Raw genomic sequence first — 17,795 nt, 5'->3', positions numbered from 1 at the left:
TCTCAAATTTTAAATTCTCATCCTTGTGTAAACCTTTTCATAGCCTTGCCCCTCCAGATATCTGCATCCTCTTTCAGTTCTACAACAACCCCCCCCACAACTTCACCCACCCAGGCTCTCTCCATTCCCGAGTCTGGCCTTTTGTACGCCAACCCTCTCCCCTCCCACTCCTCTCTCAATAGTTTATTTTCCTAAGAGTCCATATTTTCTTTACACCTTGGGACAATTTTTCGGTGTTATATTAAAAAAAGAATTCCCCAGTTATATTTTGTTCTGGATTTTTGGTATTTAGAGTTCTTATTTACCTATATATAATTAAAGTCTGGCATCTCACATACACAAAGTGTATGTCCCACTCCAAAGAATCACATTTGTAAAGTTTGCATCATACTGTTGCTTTCTGGAGTCTCGTTCATCATTCGTAAAATGCAACAAATCCCTCAATAATGTTGATTATTTGAAATATTACTGAACATGTAAAAAAATTACCTCTTTCTCTGGTATAAAGGCAGTTGGTCCAGTTATCGGGGGTTGAGGGACCCTTGCACCTTTTTCCTTTTGATAGAAAGAGTTCACTGATTAGATTAATTGCTGAAATATTTTGAAAGCTCCAACAGACTGACATGAACTGTGGTTAAAACTGTTTTGTACACATAGGTGCAAACATTTCCTCATTAGCACACACTTCCAATATTTAATTATCAAAAACAGGTTTGCAGATTCCAGAACACTACAGCATAACTCAAGTAATTTTCTTTGGGAAAATCTCCCCATATAAAAGCGGTTACAAAACAGTGTCCTGTCTAATCAGATTTTGTTCACAAGACAGTTATTCTGAAAATAAGACAGTAGGATGAGTGATTTCAAGGTTGTAACTGACCTTGGACGTTCATGAGATTATCTCAACAGGTTAATAACGTGCCGCTGCGAGATGTCCCCTAACTGGGTAACATTATACACACATTTTCTATGTACTGTGTACTAAAATTATAAAGAAAACTTGGACAAATTTATAATTTGCTATATACACAACAGGAACATACCCCAATGTGGGTTTGGATGGAATTGAATCTCTATTTAAAATGATTTAATTGGATGAATTTTTGCACCCATTTTAGCATCAAGCACCTCCAGGTCTGCAATACCATGGATAGATACTCTCAGCACAATACACCTACAATATGTACATCTATACACTAATGTTGTGGTCTTTAGAATGAGATTGATAACTTAGGAACAATTTTGTGTTGTGTTCACAGTGACTAGAAAATGGTGGAGACTGTCCAAACTTATTTCAGTTTGGGTTCTTGAAACCAATACCAAACCAATATACTTCATCCCATTACTATTTACATGCCTTGGTTGACACTGTATAATGTATAAAATGAATGAGCCGATAATTGATTTTTAAATATATTCTTGAATTCAGAATGGCATTGGTGCACTTCATTTAGTCTCCCCAATCCAATGTTCATCACTATTTAATTTTCTCTCATAGCTATCTGTGCTGTAGTAGATTGTTCATCCTCAACTTTTTTTTCCCCCATTAACGCAGGGGTTTTGGCTGGTCAAGGCCCCATCCTCTCACTTTTTAATGTGATTACTATTGGGTATTTTGTCTAGTTTTAGCTAGGTAGTGTTGTCTTTAATTCAATCACAGCACCCAAGGAATTTCAAAAACAGCTGGATTCAAAATCATGTCTTCAGCCTAGCTTGATATAATTTTGCGAGGATTCCATTTGTGGGGCGGGGGTGAGGAGAGGAGGCCAAAACTAGGAGCATAAAAAAGATAGTCACTAATAAATCCAAATTTTAAAAATCATCATCATTGGAGGTCCCTCAAAATCGAGAAAGACTTGCTTCTACTCCAAAAGCGAATTCTCAGGTGACTGAACAGTCCAATACGGGAATTACAGTCTCTGTCACAGGTGGGACAGACAGTCGTTGAAGGAAAGGGTGGGTGGGGAGTCTGGTTTGCCGCACGTTCCTTCCGCTGCCTGTGCTTGTTTTCTGCGTGCTCTCGGCGATGAGGCTCGAGGTGCTCAGCACCCTCCTGTATGCTCTTCCTCCACTTAGGATGGTCTTTGGCCAGGGACTCCAAGGTGTCGGTGGGAATGTTGCACTTCATCAAGGAGGCTTTGAGGGTGTCCTTGAAATGTTTCCTCTGCCCACTTGGGGCTCGCTTGCCGTGTAGGAGTTCAGAGTAGAGCGCTTGCTTTGGGAGTCTTGTGTCAGAACAATGTGGCCCACCCAATGGAGCTGGTCAAGTGTGGTCCAGTGCTTTGATGCTTGGGATGTTGGCCTGATTGAGAACACAGATGTTGGTGCATCTGTCCTCCCAGGGGATTTGCAGGATCTTGCGAAGGCATCGCTGGTGGTATTTCTCCAGCGATTTGTGGTGCCCCCCCCAGTCATCAAGATCCACGGCGTAGCCCTGGACAACATGGACCACTTTCATACCTCGGGAGCCTATTATCAGCAAGGGCAGACATAGACGACTAGGTTCAACACCGCCTCCAGTGCGCCAGCGCAGCCTTCGGCCGCCTGAGGAAGAGAGTGTTCGAAGATCAGGCCCTCAAATCTGGCACCAAGCTTATGGTCTACAGGGTTGTAGTGATACCCGCCCTCCTGCATGGCTCAGAGACGTAAGCCATATACAGTAGACACCTCGATAAATCCAATAAGGAATTCAAGAGAAACTTCTTTAATCTAGTGGTGAGAATGTGGAACTCTCTATCATATGAAGTGCTGGAGGTGAATAGCATAGATGCAGTTAAGGGGAAGCTAGATAAGTGCATGAGGGAAAAAGGAATAGAAGGATATGTTGATCGGGCGAGATGAAGTAAGGTGGGAGGCTTGTGCGCAGCATAAACACCAGTAGACCTGTAGGGCTGGTGTTTCTGTGCTGTAAAATTCTATTCTATGATGACATACTGTGTGATTTGCTCACTTAGATGCATGAGAAGCAGTTATTCAAAACTGTAAAGATTGTAGGAGTATTAAGTCAGCTTGAAACATAGAAAGAGATAAATAGCTCCTGTAGTTGGTGAGACTAATAACAACTATGCTTATAAATGTTAACGACTTGGCATAGAGATTGAATTAGCATTTTCCTCGAGTTACTGTACAAGTTCTACTGTAAATATATATTACTTTTATTTGGTAGTGTTCATGTATTTTCCCAAAAGAATGTGCTGTATAAAATCTGAAAGGTGGTCAGATGTGATATTCTGCTATTTTTTTGAAGATGTGAAAAAATAAAAAAGAACTTGCATTTCTATACAGTGTAGCACATTTTATAACCTCAAGACATTCCAAAGCACTTTACAGCAATGAAGTATTTTTGAAGCGTAGTCACTGTTATAATGTAGGCAAGTTGCAGCAGCCGATTTGCACACAGCAATGTCCCGCCAGCAGGAATGATATAAATAACCAGATCATCTTTTTTAGGGATGTTAGTTGAGGGATAAATGTGGGCCAGGACACTAGAACTCCCCTGCTCTTCTTCAAAAGTACCATGGGATCTTTTATGTCCATCTGAGAGGGCAGAGGGGGCTTCGATTTAATGTCTCATCCAAAAGGCTACACCTTTGACAGAGGAGCACTCCCTCACTGAAGTGTCATCCTAGATTATGTGCTCAAGTCTCTGCAGTGGGACTTGAACCCACAACTTGTGAAAATTCTGTGGCAGCACAAGATGGATCCAGTAGACAGAATTATATTTTGAGCATCTTACATTTACCGAGATATCAAGACCGGTGAAGATACATTCAAGACTATGAGGAGCTAAAAACTCACTTATGAGAGCCACCTGAAATACAGAAGCCAAAGGTATGCAGGATAAGAGCAGAAAAGACAAAGCATAATTATTGTCTCCTTAATTCAGCACCAAAACCTATCCACTCTACATCCCTTATCCTTCTAGTGCTCGCTCCTTATTTGAGCACAGTAGTCTCTTCCGCCTCTCCAAAATCTGTCCACTATCCTCCTTGCTCACTTCCAACAACTCCACTTTCCTGTCCTTGGGTCAATGACACTCTGCACATCGACTCACCTAGCAACAGCCATCCTCCTGATCTTGCTACCATGGGATCTCTGAAAAAAAGACCATCTGTGAGCTCTTCGAGTTTTTAACCATACACATCTCCCAGCCTTCTTCCTAGTAAAAATATTCTCCAGCTCCACTAGCACCATCACAAACTAGCTACCCCACCTCCTCTGACTCGCAACTCATCATGATCACCACCTGTCAACTGGAAAACAACACCTTGCTTCTGTTTCTGACACCATCATCCTCAATAAATCCCTCATGATCTCCCACCATTGCATGGTGCACAAATGGCTTGTTAATCCACTATCAGATTTGAAGTTTCTGCAGCTTAACATTGGCAAGGATAAAGCCTATTTGGTTGTTGTCATAAATTCCACATCCAAGCTCCTGAACCCATCCCTTGCCTGGCTGCTCAGACCAATCCCAATAATCCATATTCAAATATCCTGTTTGACCACGAGTTAAGCAAATCCAGCTTCCATTTCATCACCAACATTCCATCTACATAACATCACCCATTTATGGGCATACCACTCACCCCACTCTTATCTGCACCGTTGTCATATTTAGGTTCAATTTTGCCAACACTTTCCTCCCCATCAAGTTCCACTGTATACAAGCCCATATTCATCTAAAACTCTACCATCTGCATCTTATCCTGTACTAAGCATCACATATCTATCACCCTGTTCTTGTCAGGTATCACTAGTTACCTATTTCCTAAAATGTATCAATTTCAAAATCCTCCATCTGGTCACCAATTTTATCTACTCAGGTACCCGTTTCCAGGCCTAAGTCCCAGCTCATACAATCTGCTCTACCGATTTTGGTCTACTTTGAGCCTCCTCATTTCACTCTGATCTACCAAAGTCATCAGCCGTCAAGTTTCTGGACTCGAACGCCCTTCCTAAATCCATCCACGTTGATGCATCTACCGCATCTTTAAAAGCCTCAAAACACCTTGAACCAGTTTAGGTTACCTCTTAATTCTTCCTTGCTGTCTAATTGCCATGACACTTCATGAAATGTCTTAGAATATTTTGTACATTAAAGGCAATATATAAATCCAAGTTGCATTGTACATTAATCACTTCCTCCTGACTGCATACCCTCCATACACACAACCTCCATAGTCTGCAAGAGGGAATGAAAAATTGTTTAACAATTTCTTCATGTGCCTCAAAAATGTAACCAACAGTTACAATTAGGCACCTTGAATGGCTCACCCCTTATGCTTTCATTTTAAAAAGGGAAGATTTTTGATCTCCTCTGGCTTTAAATTATCTTCTACATCTCCTTCATTACTCAAAGTGCATCGAATTAGCTCAATTTCTCCTTCTTGTCAAATATTTGTTTTATCTTCAACAATCTTGGAGAACACTAGAGAATTGGGCATTCAAACAGAGATTCGGCTGGGTCTATACCCAGGCACACCAGGTTGGCCAATCAAAGCTCATGCAGGTAAGTAACCCACCCAATTTCCCCAAATTGAGCAAATGTCTTTATGGCCGTGTCCTTAGACCACACCTATTTCCTGGTATTGTAGCAGCTATGTTACTGGACTAGCAATCTAGAGACTTGGACTAATAATCCAGCAAACTACAGCAGTTATGAGAATTTGAATGAGGGGATGTGCACTGAATGGCTAATTTTCCAATATTTGCTACTTCCTTTAATACTTGCATATGTGATCCACATAGAAGACTTTTCCCAAAATTACACCCTTAATATATTCATGGCCATCATAGATAAAGGTCAAAGTTAGAACTTCTAATCAGCCAAAATAATCACGTTATCAGCTGGCATTAACAAATACATTTTCCTCTGTTGTTTAACATTTCAACCTGTTGTTGCTGTTCTACAAAGTCCTTCCCTCTGCATTTTTATTGTGGAGAAATTTACATAGTTTGCACCTCCCGTTAGCGCCCCCAGGGAGTGCCAACAGGGCGCAAATGATTTCTCATCCGGGGTGTGGGGCCACCACTGTCTCCCGCAGATTTCCAGTCCTGCCAGTCGTGTTTTAGGCCACTGCGCCGGTCGTGCGCAGTGACCCGTTTTCGCCCTGCAACGGAACTTCAGTAGCGCCTGCGAGGCCACCGCAGGCAATGTCTGCTCCAGCCTCACGGGTTGCAAAAGTCGCAGGGTGAAAATTATATGTGAGGTGCGTCACGCCATTTTTTTCCACGGCCGACTTGCCAGTCACAGCCTTGTCTTGTGGAATTCGCGGGGTCTGTGTCGCAATGTTGCAGCCCGGCACTCTGCTTCTGTGCCGAGCTGCTGCCATAGCACCCGCTGCCCAGTGGAGATGTGGTGGCCCCTCGCCCCATTGCAGAGTTCGCAGTGTGTCCTCTCCTTTAACGGAACGGGTGGACCCAGTACTCTGCGTAGCGCTGGTAAATTCCTGCGGTTAGTGCCCCAGTCCTGCCCTCGCGAGGAAGTGGAGCGCGCGACGAGGGGGGCTGCAACCCCAATCTCGCTGCTAGGGCAGGACCTCTGCGTCTGCCGCAGGAAGTCCCGCCTTGGTTACTGCCCCCCAAACATATACTACCAAATTTTGGCTCCATTGTGTTTAACTTAAGAGTCATCCACAATGTCCTACTCTAATTTTTCTCCAGATTCTCAAAATTTTTAAAACCCAAGATTACTATCATTTAATCACCAGCTTTTGATAACTTTATTTTTATTATTTTAAACACTTAACATTGGCAGTGTCATGCTCAATTTCTAGTGCTTCACCTTAGTTTCTCATGAAAATACCCCCCAATTATTTAAATCATCCGAGTTGCCAGAGCATTTATTTTTCTAAGAATTATGGATAAACAACATCACATTGGACTCGTTACTGCTGTGTAAAGCCCACCTTGTGATATCATTATGACGCAAATTCTAAACTGAAGGTCAACACGGGAACTAGAAGTGCCATAAATCCACCATTACAAACTGCATCCGTTCTCCAGAGAGGCATTGATTGGAGGTCCTTCATTCTGCTGCGGTAAGAGAATCTATGACAGAATGGAAAGGCACATGTTCTGTGGAAGGAATAGGCTGCATGATGTCCACTTTACATTTTTTCTTATAAACACACGGCGAGTGATGAGAGGTGGAGGAGTTTCTACAATGGTTTTAGCTGCACTGGACTCCCTCCAAGTCAAAAACAACATTGCTTGTCCAAACTTGCACTATTGTGTAACATTGTTTTCCATTTCATTAAACTTTTGCAATTTACCTGGAAAGAGCAAAAGTAAATTGTGCCCACTTCATATTAAAGTAAACCTATAGTTACAAAAATAAAGTTTGAGATAAAACAGATAAGCAAGTAATTGAGAAAACAGCAAAAGTGCTTTACAGAAAAAAAAAGAGACACCAAACAAGAAAGAAAGGGAAGCAAAGCACAAGGTCAAAAGGAAAAGATTGCCTACATTACAACAGTGACTACATTTCAAAAGTACTTCATTGGGATGTCCGGAGATTGTGAAAGGTGCTATATAATGCAATTCGTTCTTTTAGGTTTGAAGGAAGCTTTTGAAAGCAGGACAAGTGGCGATGATGCAGAAGGATAAAGTAGTAGTGGAAGGGACTAAAGCGGCTGAACAACAACCAGACAGTGGAGCGGAGGTGAGAAGTTGACCTATACTACAGCTGAAAGATGCGTACAGAGATGTATGTCAGTGCTGCTTGAGGAGATCAGAGGAAGAGTGGGGCAAATCATTTGAATAGGTTAAATACTTTATAAATCAATCCAAAAAAAGAGAACCATTGATATTGACAGCACAGGAGGCCATTTGGCCCAAGGTACCCGTCAACTCTTTATTGGAGCCATCCAAAACTAATCCTACTGCCCAGTGCTCTTCCCTTAGCCCTGTGTTTTCCTCTGCTTGAGATATTTATCCAATTTTCCGATAAAGGATACAATAGTCTCTACCTCAACTATTCCGCGGCAAAGCATTTAACTTTCCAACAAAGGTGACAATTTTTTTTTTAAATCCTCCATCCACACAATTTTATAATTGAAGATGGTAGTCACTAACTCCCCAGTTGAGGGAAGTAATCTTCCTATTCATTATCAAAACTCTTTTATTACTAACTGCAGCAAAATCATTTCCTTGTACAAATTGACTACTATTTAACACTGATACTATATTTATGCCTTTATTTATAAAACCCAAAACGTGAGGGGGAAATGTGCATTTACACAATACATTTCACGTCAAGATGCCCAAAGCGCTTCACAATGAATTACTTTTGAACTTCAGTCGCATATGTAGGAAAATGCTGCAGCCAGTGTGCACAGCAAGATCCCACAAACGGTAAATGAAAGAATGTCCAAATAGTGTATTTTTGTGATATTAATTAAGAAATGTTGGTCAGGAGATTGGAAGAACTACTGCGCTTTTTTTTTTTCTGCACAGTGTCATCATTTCCCCCGCCCCAGTCAACCTGAATAGGCAAACAGGAGCTCAGCTTAACATCTTGTCTACAAGACTACACTTTAGATAATGTAGCACTCCATCTGAAGTGTCAATCTAGCCCAAAATGTGCTGACTTTGATAATCAGACTTTAGTCCACAACTAACAGTGAAACTGACATGAAGTTTGATTTTTAAAAAACAATGTGGGGGTGAGATTGGGCCGGGGGGGGGGGGGGGGGGGAAAGAGAAAGAGGAAAGAGATTGGGGGCTTTTGTGTGGGAGAAGACAAGAAATGTGGCATTTTGGATGTTATAATTTGTGGAGGCAGAGGGTGAAGGGGAGAGGATGTGGGTGATACTTCAGAGATGTGGGAAGGCAACTGGTGTGGTTAAAGGTCTATAGTATAATTTAGATTACTCTGCTCGGTACAGTTCTAAAGGCCGAGAACTTAGTGGATATGATGTTTCTAGAAGTGGTCACCCCGCAGCTCAAGAGTGTGCAGGCAGAGAAGAAATAGGTAACTGCCAGACAGACAAGGACCAGGCATGCAGTGTAGGAGTCCCCCGATTGCATCTCAATCTCTAACTGGTATTTACTGGTGAGGGTGATGGTTCCTCTGGAGTACTGTAGGGGAGGACGAAAACGCCCTCATTTTACCCAGAAGGAAAAGGGCTGTGGGATCAGTCTGTGCTGTGAATTGAAACCGAGACGGTTTGACACTGGCAGAGCAGTGATTGGACGGGGGAGGCCACCGGAGAGCCAATGGTTTTCCAGAGTCAGCCCAAAGCATGGGGCTTTCAAGCCAATGGGAGAGCACTTTGCTCGAAAATTGTGGGACTGACTCATACTATTGTCTTCCCCATGTTTACACTATGGAAGGAAATTATGCAGACCTTCAGAAAACTAGGGAATCCAAAACAAACCAAGGGCCTACACAATGGCTACAGGAGGCCAACCCAATTAACACCTACTCAAACCTTGAGTAGGTTAACATTAGTGGAAAAAACCCTCAATAATCTAAAACTGCTGCATTTTTCAAAATCACAAAGCCCACCAATGGGAAGAATCGATTTCAGCAGGAGAGGCGGACTGGATAATCTGGCTATAAAAAGGGGTTTCTGACGTAGTGTGGGTGGTTCCCTGCTCTCGTGATCCAACAACCAGCAAGCCTCTCGACACTGAAGGAAAACCAGTGTCCAAAGACACCGAAGATAGAAGAAACAAACCACTCACTACTGTGCAGAAGGCACAGTAGTGAGTATAACCTCTGGTCCCCGGAACTCCCAACTCAGTTAGGCCAGGAAAGGTGGGAGGTTGGGCATTGTACTGCTAAACTTGTGTAAAGATTTTCGTTGTGTCCGTTTAGTGGGATTTCGGGGGATTGTTTTGTTGGTGTATTGCTGTTTGTTGAGATACATCTTGTCAAATAAATTGGAAGCCTAAGTTCCTCTTGGAATCACCTTGTCTCAGTTCTATTGTATTACATCTCCTGATCATGAGTCTTATGTCAGAACAGTGTAAAGGAAGCTAGGAGCGCCTTGAAAACACTCAACTGTGTGTCACAGGCTAGGGAAGAAGGGATTAGGAGTGTTTGATACTCACAAGTGCCTCACAGGCTAGGCATAAGCTGTGGGGACGCACGAGTCTCAAAACCCCCTTCATAAGCTGTGGACACAGCTTCTCCAGGGGTGCTCTTGCAGCACTCAGGGTACCTCACAGGCCAGGCATAAGCTGTGAGGGCAGAAGCCCAGAGAGAGACACCCAAGGCACAACAACACTCCCTGAGAACCCCTGACAGATCAGCCAGAGCCAAGTCCATGGAGGAGGAAGTTCAGGAAAGCAAGCGACAGGTGATTCGATAGTTAGGGGAACAGACAGGTGTTTCTGCGGCTGCGGAATCGTATGTTGCCTCCCTGGTGCCACAGTCAAGGATGTCACTGAGCAGCTGCAGGGCATTGAGAGGAGGGCGAACAGCTAGAGGTCGTGATCCATATCTGTATCAATGACATAGCTAGAAAGAGGAATGTGGTCCTGCTGGCAGATTTTAGGGAGCTAGGAAAGAGATTAAAAAGCAGCACCTTAAAAAGGTAGTATTCTCTGGATTATTCCTGGTGCCGTGGGCTAGCGAGTATAGAAATAGAAGGATAGAACAGATGAATGCATGGCTGGAGAGATGGTGCAGGATGGAGGGCTTTAGATTCCTGGGACATTGGGACTGGTTCTGGGGGAGGTGGGTTGCACCTCACAGCCATGACCAAAATCCTCTTGGCGGGGGGGGGGGGGGGGGGCAGTGCAGGTGCTGTAGGGGAGGGTTTAAAATAATTTGACAAGGGGATGGGCACCAGGATGTAGCATTAGATAAACAAGGTGCACTAAGGATTGGAAGAGACAGGTAGCACTATAGTAAGAAATAGTACGCTAATAGTTGGGGTCAGACTAAGTGAGAATACAAGGCCTAAGATAGGTTTGCAGTGCATGCATGTGAGCGCATGAAGCGTCGTAAATAAGGTTGGGGAGCTGCAGCCGCAAATAGCCACATGGGAATGTGATGTCGTGACGATGATGGAGACCTGGCTCAAAAAAGGGCAGGATGGGGACTAAATGTTCCTGGATATAAAAGATGTTCAGGAAAGATAGGGATGGAAAGAAAGGTGGTGTGATGGCAGTATTGATTGAGAATATTATAGTGCTGGAGAGGGGATGTTCTGCAGGGGTCAAGGGCAGAATCTATTTGGTTAGAGTTAAGAAACAAGCGGTAACATTACACTACTGGATATATTCTACAGGCCACCAACTAATGGGAATATAGAGGAGCAAATTTGCATGGAAATGTGAGAGGTGCAAGAACTAAAGAGTAGAGATAATGGGGGACTTCAACTATCCTAATTATGGGCTCAATTTTCTCCAGTAATCTGCGTCATTTTTTTGGCCTAAATTAAAATATCCAAGTTTTCCCAAAGATTATGCGCCAGCGTAATTCAGTTAGTTATGATTTTATTTAGGTTAGGTTTTTTTTTTGCATCATAGGGGCGTAACCTGATGTATTCACAGTTTTTCACATTTTTGCAAGTTTGGCCAACTTACATTTTTCCTCGGATGGCGTATGTGACCACTCCCAAAAAACCTTCTGGGCACTTCAGAAAAACCAGCGCACATTAAAAAAAAAAATCGGCACAGAAAGACGCAATTGTTTTTAGGTGAAGTTTTGGAGGGAGTCAAGAACACATTAAATATGCATCATTAAGCTTAATTTTTTTCAAACTTAAAATGGAGAAAATGGAAGTTTAATGTAATTTTTAAATTTTGGTTTTATTTCAAAGTGCCACACCACCACCGAGCTTCTCTAAACTGGGCTCGAGGGTCGGAGCGTCGGCCGGCAGAATCAGTCCCTCACCCGGACACTGGCTCCGCTTTAAAAGAAGCTCGGGGGGGGGGGGGGGGCGGCGGGGAAGCCGAACTGGAGGGATAAGAACCCTTATACTACGTAGCATCAAAAGATACTCCGGGGGGGGGGGCGGGGGGGGGGGGTTAACCAAGGCTGTATCCGGGTGAGGCAGCAATTCTGCCAGCCGACCCTCAAGCCCAGTGAGGAGACGTCCGGTCGGTGGTGGGATGGTACTTTAAAAAAAAAACATCTAAATTAAAGAATTGCATTAGACTTTGTTGCCCCAAATGTCCTCATTTGAATGCCGAGTGCCTAGCTTCCCGTTCTAAGCAAGCCAATTGCGCATGTGCAGATCTGGGTGCGGTCTATACTAGGGAAACAATCTTGGGGGTGGTGGGTGGGGGGGGAGGTGAAAGAGAGCAGAGAAAACTATCCTGCTGTTTTGAGCTTCTTGCAAAAGGTACAATTTAATCACGGGGGCAATACTGACAATGCCATACTTCGTGCAAGCCTTTTGCATGATGGTGCTGTGGAGGAGACGATTGATTCTACGTCATCGCATGAGGAACCTCAGAACATGCAGGATAATGGGCAGAAGGCCTTACCCACATTGGGTGTAAAGAGACAGGCATTCATACCTGCACCTGAGTGATGCAGACTGTGTGAGAAGGCTGCCTTTCTGCAAAGAAGTTGTAACCGAGACTTGAGTTAGTAAAAGCAGACCTGCAACCTAGAAACATCAGGAGGACTGCTTTGTCAGTTGAAGTGAAGGTTACAGCTGCACTTTCATTCTATGCATCTGGATCATTCCAGGCCACAACTGGGGATGTGTGCGCCATTTCTCAACATGCAACACATATCTGCATTCGGCAGGTGACTGCTCCACTATATGCCTGGAGGAATGGCTCCATAAAGTTCCCCATGACTGCCCAGGCAATGAGTGAAAATGTTGTAGGCTTCTCCAGGATTGATGGCTTCCCAAAGGTACAGGGCTGCATGGATTGTACCCACATTGCCTTGCGAGCATCTTTGGAGAACTCAGATGTACAGGAACAGCAAAGGCTTCCACTCTTAATGTGCAGTTCGTGTGTGACATGCATCGCATCATGTCAGTTGATGAGAGATACCCTGGGAGCACCCATGATGCATTCATCCTACGCGAGAGCATTATATCGGCCATGTTTTAGCAGCAGCCAGAAGGACAGAGCTGGCTGCTGGGAGACAAAGGGTACAGCCTCGCCACCTGGCTCATGACGCCCCTACGCGTAACCCGGATGGAAGCTGACCGGGAATACAACATGTCACACACTGCGACATGCAGCATAACAAAGAGGGCCATTGGCATCTTGAAACAGCGTTTCCGATGCTTGGACCATTCCGAAGGCTACTTGCAATACTCCCCTGAGCTTCTCGGTCAGTTCACTGTTGTGTGCTGCATAACTTAGCCATCATGAGGCAGCAGCAGCTGGTAGAAGAAGACCTACCCGAGGTGAGAGTGGCTGATGAGGAGGAGGAGGACAAGGAAGCTATGCAACTACCTGAACCTGGAGCACGACAGCGGAGGAGAGCGGGCCGTCGTGCTCCTTTAAAGATTGCTCGAGCCTTGCACCAGCAGCTCATCCGTGAACGCTTTGCTGCCTGAAGGCTCAGCGGCAACTATTCCAAATGTACCATGTTTACTGTTTGGACCTGTTCCGTAATGTTGTGTTGTGTTAATGGATCAAATAATGGAAATGATTCTTCTTTACTTCAAAAAGTTGTGTTAATAATAGAAATGATTCAGTTATAATTTAAAATATATTTTATTTAGAAGTTTAACACTTGTCTGTACTTCTTAACTTTAATAAAAATATTCTTGTATCAAACTTTAAAGATTTCAGTCAAGATCACTTACAAACTTTTAAACTTGTAAATTTACATAACTTACAAAAAACTTTTAATTTGAGAACATTTACAACAACAACAGCAGCAAAGAAATGCTGCACCCATCTCTCCTCCACCTTATTGTAAGACCGCCCGCTGCGCTTCGTCTTGTTGACTCCACCCCTGCCCACAGGCGGCGACGCAGCGTTTCCCGGATTGGTACCAAGCTTATTCTTTCGAACATCTCGGGTAATGCACACTTCTTGATTTTGGGGGGGCCGGTGGCAATGTGGAAGGCCCGGCTTGGGCCTCTTCAGAGGCTGGTCTGGGGATTGGAGTGGGAGTGGCAGTTGATTCTGTCAATGGGTGCAGGGTCTGGACCTGTTCCCTTATTGCAGCAGCTAACCCTGACATTCCCTTCCTCATGTTCGCCGACAGTGTATCAGCTACCTGAGCCATTCCTTCCCTCATGTTCACCAACAGTGTTCCCATTTCTCGAGAGAGTGTTGTTATTTCTCCTGACACCTCATCACTCACCCCACTGATGGTGTCCAGGAGTGATTGTTTAAGGTCAATGCTCTCCACACCCATTGCCATCACCTGAACCACATCCGTTAGATCCTGCACCTCAGGAGACCACTGTCGAGCTCTCCTTCCCCTCCTCACCCTGGGTGTGGCTCGCTGCATCCCACTGGGACCCACAGCCTCAGACTGTGAGAAAGCATGGAATATCCCAACACTTGTACCACTCAGGAAAGGGCCTGGCACCTTAATGGGTGGCACCTGCACCTCCTCCAGAGTGAGTACAACAGTGTGGGCTTCATCCATCACCTCTCCCTCACCCCCCATGCTCTTGGTCTGGAAGATGTTCTCCTCTTCAGGCTCATCCGTGTCTGAATCTTCTTCTGCATTAGCTTCAGCCTAGTCAGTGGCCTCAAGTTCGGCAAAATATAACAGAACAGACAAATGGTTAGCAGCAGAGGAGGTGACAGGGTGGGTGGCATGAGTAGGCTCACACAGCACAGGCAGCAGGTTCATTTGAAGGACCACGATGAATGATAGCACATTGCATCAACTGAAGCATAGCTGATGGAGACATCCCCACGAACCGAAGCATGGCTAGTCCGCACAGTACTTAACATTTAGCAAAGCCAGATTGTGGAATTTGCAGGACGTATCCTCTCCGTCGAGTGTGGGCCCAGCTTGTGCAGTTGCTTTTCTCCAGGCAGGACCCATCAAAGCAGCGATCCTCCCTTCCAAGGGTGTCAGTGGGTGCAGATTTGTCAGGCCTCCTCCTATTCGAGTTCTTTCCCTTTTGTTGTGTGCCACAATGAAAGATGAATATATAACTTTTTAAAGAGAGGGTATCTTTCTGCTGGGTGGGACATATACAGATGGTCACATTTACAATTGCAATTCCAGTGAATAAATGAAAATATTACTTACACTAACTACTTGACCAAGGTCCTGCCACTTCTTTTTGCACTGGCCTCCAGACCTCGGGGTGGTCACCATTGCACAGTAATCTTCTACAAGTTGGTTCCAGCGTTTCTTCATTTCTTTTGGTGAAACTTGTGACCTCTGCTGGTGTCCAGCTCATGCCATCTGGCCTCAATTACAGTAACCAGTGCCTCCATTTCATCCTGTAAGAAATTCTTGGTCCTTGAGACGTGTTGCATATTGTATTCCAGATCCGATTCTTCCAATGAGAATTAAAGTTCTCAAAACACAATTGGCTCTTTAAAAATGGTCGAATGCAGACCAGGAGCTGTACTGGGTATGCGCGCACATAGCAGTCACGTCAAAAAAACTCTTTCAGCATGTGCAAAGGGGGGGGGGGGGGGGCATTATTTTCTCGGTGCAGACATTATGCTCCATGCCCCAAAGCTAAAGGACAGGCTGCGCTACGCCAATTTCAAAAAAATAGAATGGCGAAACTTGCTAGTTATTTTTTTTGTAGTAGTCGGGGCCAAAAAAAAATGGGTGTAACTCTTGCAATAGGCCAAAAAATGGCATTGGGGAAAATTGGGATAGTAATAGCATAAAGGACAGAGAGGAGGCAGAATTTCTGAAGTGTGTTCAAGAGCACTTTCTTGATCAGTGCGTTTCTGGCCCAAGGAAGCTGGATCTGGTTCTGGAAAATGAGGTAGGTCAAGTGTCAGTAGGGGAACATGGATCATATTACAAGGTTTAGATTAGCTATGGAGAAGAACAGGGAGCAATCTGGAATAAAAATACTTAATTGAAGGAAAGCCAATTTCAGTGGATTGAGAATGGATCGGGCCCAAGTAAATTGGAATCAAAGATTGGCAGGCAAGACTGTAACTGAACAATGGGCTGCCTTTAAAAAGAAATGGTTCGGGTACAGTTAAGGTACATTCCCATGAGAGGGAAAGATAGGGAAACCAAAGACAGAGCTTCCTGGATGACAAAAAGAGAGAGAGAGTCAGAGAGGGAGTGTAAGATGAAGCAGAATGTCAGGTTGAGAATACAAGTGAGAACCAGTCTGAATATAGAAAATTCAGAGGGTCAGTGAAAAAGGAAATAAGAGGGGGAAAAGAGAAAAGTATGAGAACAGATTGGCAGCTAACATAAAAGGGAATCCAAAAGTCTTCTATAGACATATAAATAGTAAATGGTAGTAAGAGGCGGGGTGGGGCCAATTAGGGACCAAAAAGGAGACCTACACATGGAGGCAGAGGGTATGGCTGAGGTACTAAATGAGTACTTTGCATCTGTCTTTACCAAGGAAGAAGATGCTGTCAAAGTCTTCGTGAAAGAGGAGATAGTGGAGATACTGGATGGGATATAAATTGATAGCAAGGAAATACTAGAAAAGCTAGCTGTAGATAAGTCAGCAGGACTGGATGGGATGCATCCTAGGATGCTAGTTGAGATACTGGATGGGATAAAAATTGAGAGAAAATACTAGAAAGGCTGGCTGTACTTGAAGTAGATAATTCACCAGGAATGGTGAAGATGCATCCTAGGATGCTGAGGGAATTAAAGATGGAAATTGCGGAGACACTGGCCATAATCTTCCAATCCTCCTTAGATATGGGTGATGCCAGAGGACTGGAGAATTGCAAAGGATAAAACCAGCAACTATAGGCCAGTCAATTTAACCTGGGTAGTGGGGAAGTTTTCAACAATAATCAGGGACAAAATTGTCACTTGGTCAAGTGTGGATTAATTAAGGAAAGCCAGCACAGATTTATCAAATGCAAATAGAGTTTAATTAACTTGATCTGAGTTTTTTGATGAGGTCACAGAGAGGGTTGATGAGGGCAATATGCTGGACGTGGTGTACATGGACAACAACTTTTATTATTATAGCGCCTTTAATGTAGTACCTGTAAAAGGTCCCAAGGCACTTCACAGCAGTGTTACAAGACAAAATAGATACATTTAACACCGAGCCACATAAGAAATTATGGCAGATGACCAAAAGCTTGGTTCAAGAGGTAAGTTTTAAGGAACATCTTAGAGGAAAGAGGGGTTTAGGGACGGAGTTCCAGAGCTTAGGGCCCAAGCAGCTGAAGGCACGGCTACCGATGGTTGAGCAGTTATAATCAGGGATGGTCACGAGGGCAGAATTTGAGTAGCGCAGACATCTCGTAGGGTTGTGAGGTTGAAAGAGATTACAGAGATAGGGAGGGGCGAGGTCATGGAGGGATCTGTAAATAAGGATGAGAATTTTGAAAGAGAGGCGTTGCTTAACCAGGAGCCAATGTAGGTCAGCGAGCATAGGGGTGATGGGTGAGCAGGAATTGGTGCGAGTTAGGACACGGGCTGTCGAGTTTTGGATGAATTCCCAAGTTTATGTAGTGTAGAATATGGAAGGCCAGCCAGGAGTGCATTGGAGTAGTCAAGTCTAGAGATAACAAAGGCATGGATGAGGGTTTCAGCAGCAGAAGAGCTGAGGCAGGGGCAGAGGCGGGCAATGCCAGAGGTGGAAATAGGCGGTTTTAGTTATGGCGCGGATATTGGCAGGAAGCTAATTTCAGGGTCAAATATGACACCTACGTTGCGAACAGTCTAGTTTAGCCTCAGATAGATACTAGGGAGAGGGATGGAGTCAGTGATT

The 17,795-nt window shown here is 44.2% G+C and overlaps 1 protein-coding gene across 2 annotated transcripts in view; it reads right to left on the bottom strand.

Moving 5' to 3' along the window:
* Positions 1-17,795, bottom strand: part of LOC139275047 (sestrin-3-like) — a 164,217-nt gene that overhangs the window by 89,120 nt on the left and 57,302 nt on the right. For both annotated transcript variants that reach the window (XM_070891961.1, XM_070891962.1), the window contains exon 2: positions 490-555. In XM_070891961.1, the coding sequence (XP_070748062.1) occupies positions 490-555 (66 nt within the window). The remainder of the gene's footprint in view (positions 1-489; positions 556-17,795) is intronic.

The sequence above is a fragment of the Pristiophorus japonicus genome, chromosome 10 (assembly GCF_044704955.1).
Source record: "Pristiophorus japonicus isolate sPriJap1 chromosome 10, sPriJap1.hap1, whole genome shotgun sequence".
Taxonomy (NCBI): Eukaryota; Metazoa; Chordata; class Chondrichthyes; family Pristiophoridae; genus Pristiophorus; species Pristiophorus japonicus.
This window is presented reverse-complemented; position numbering and strand designations above follow the sequence as displayed.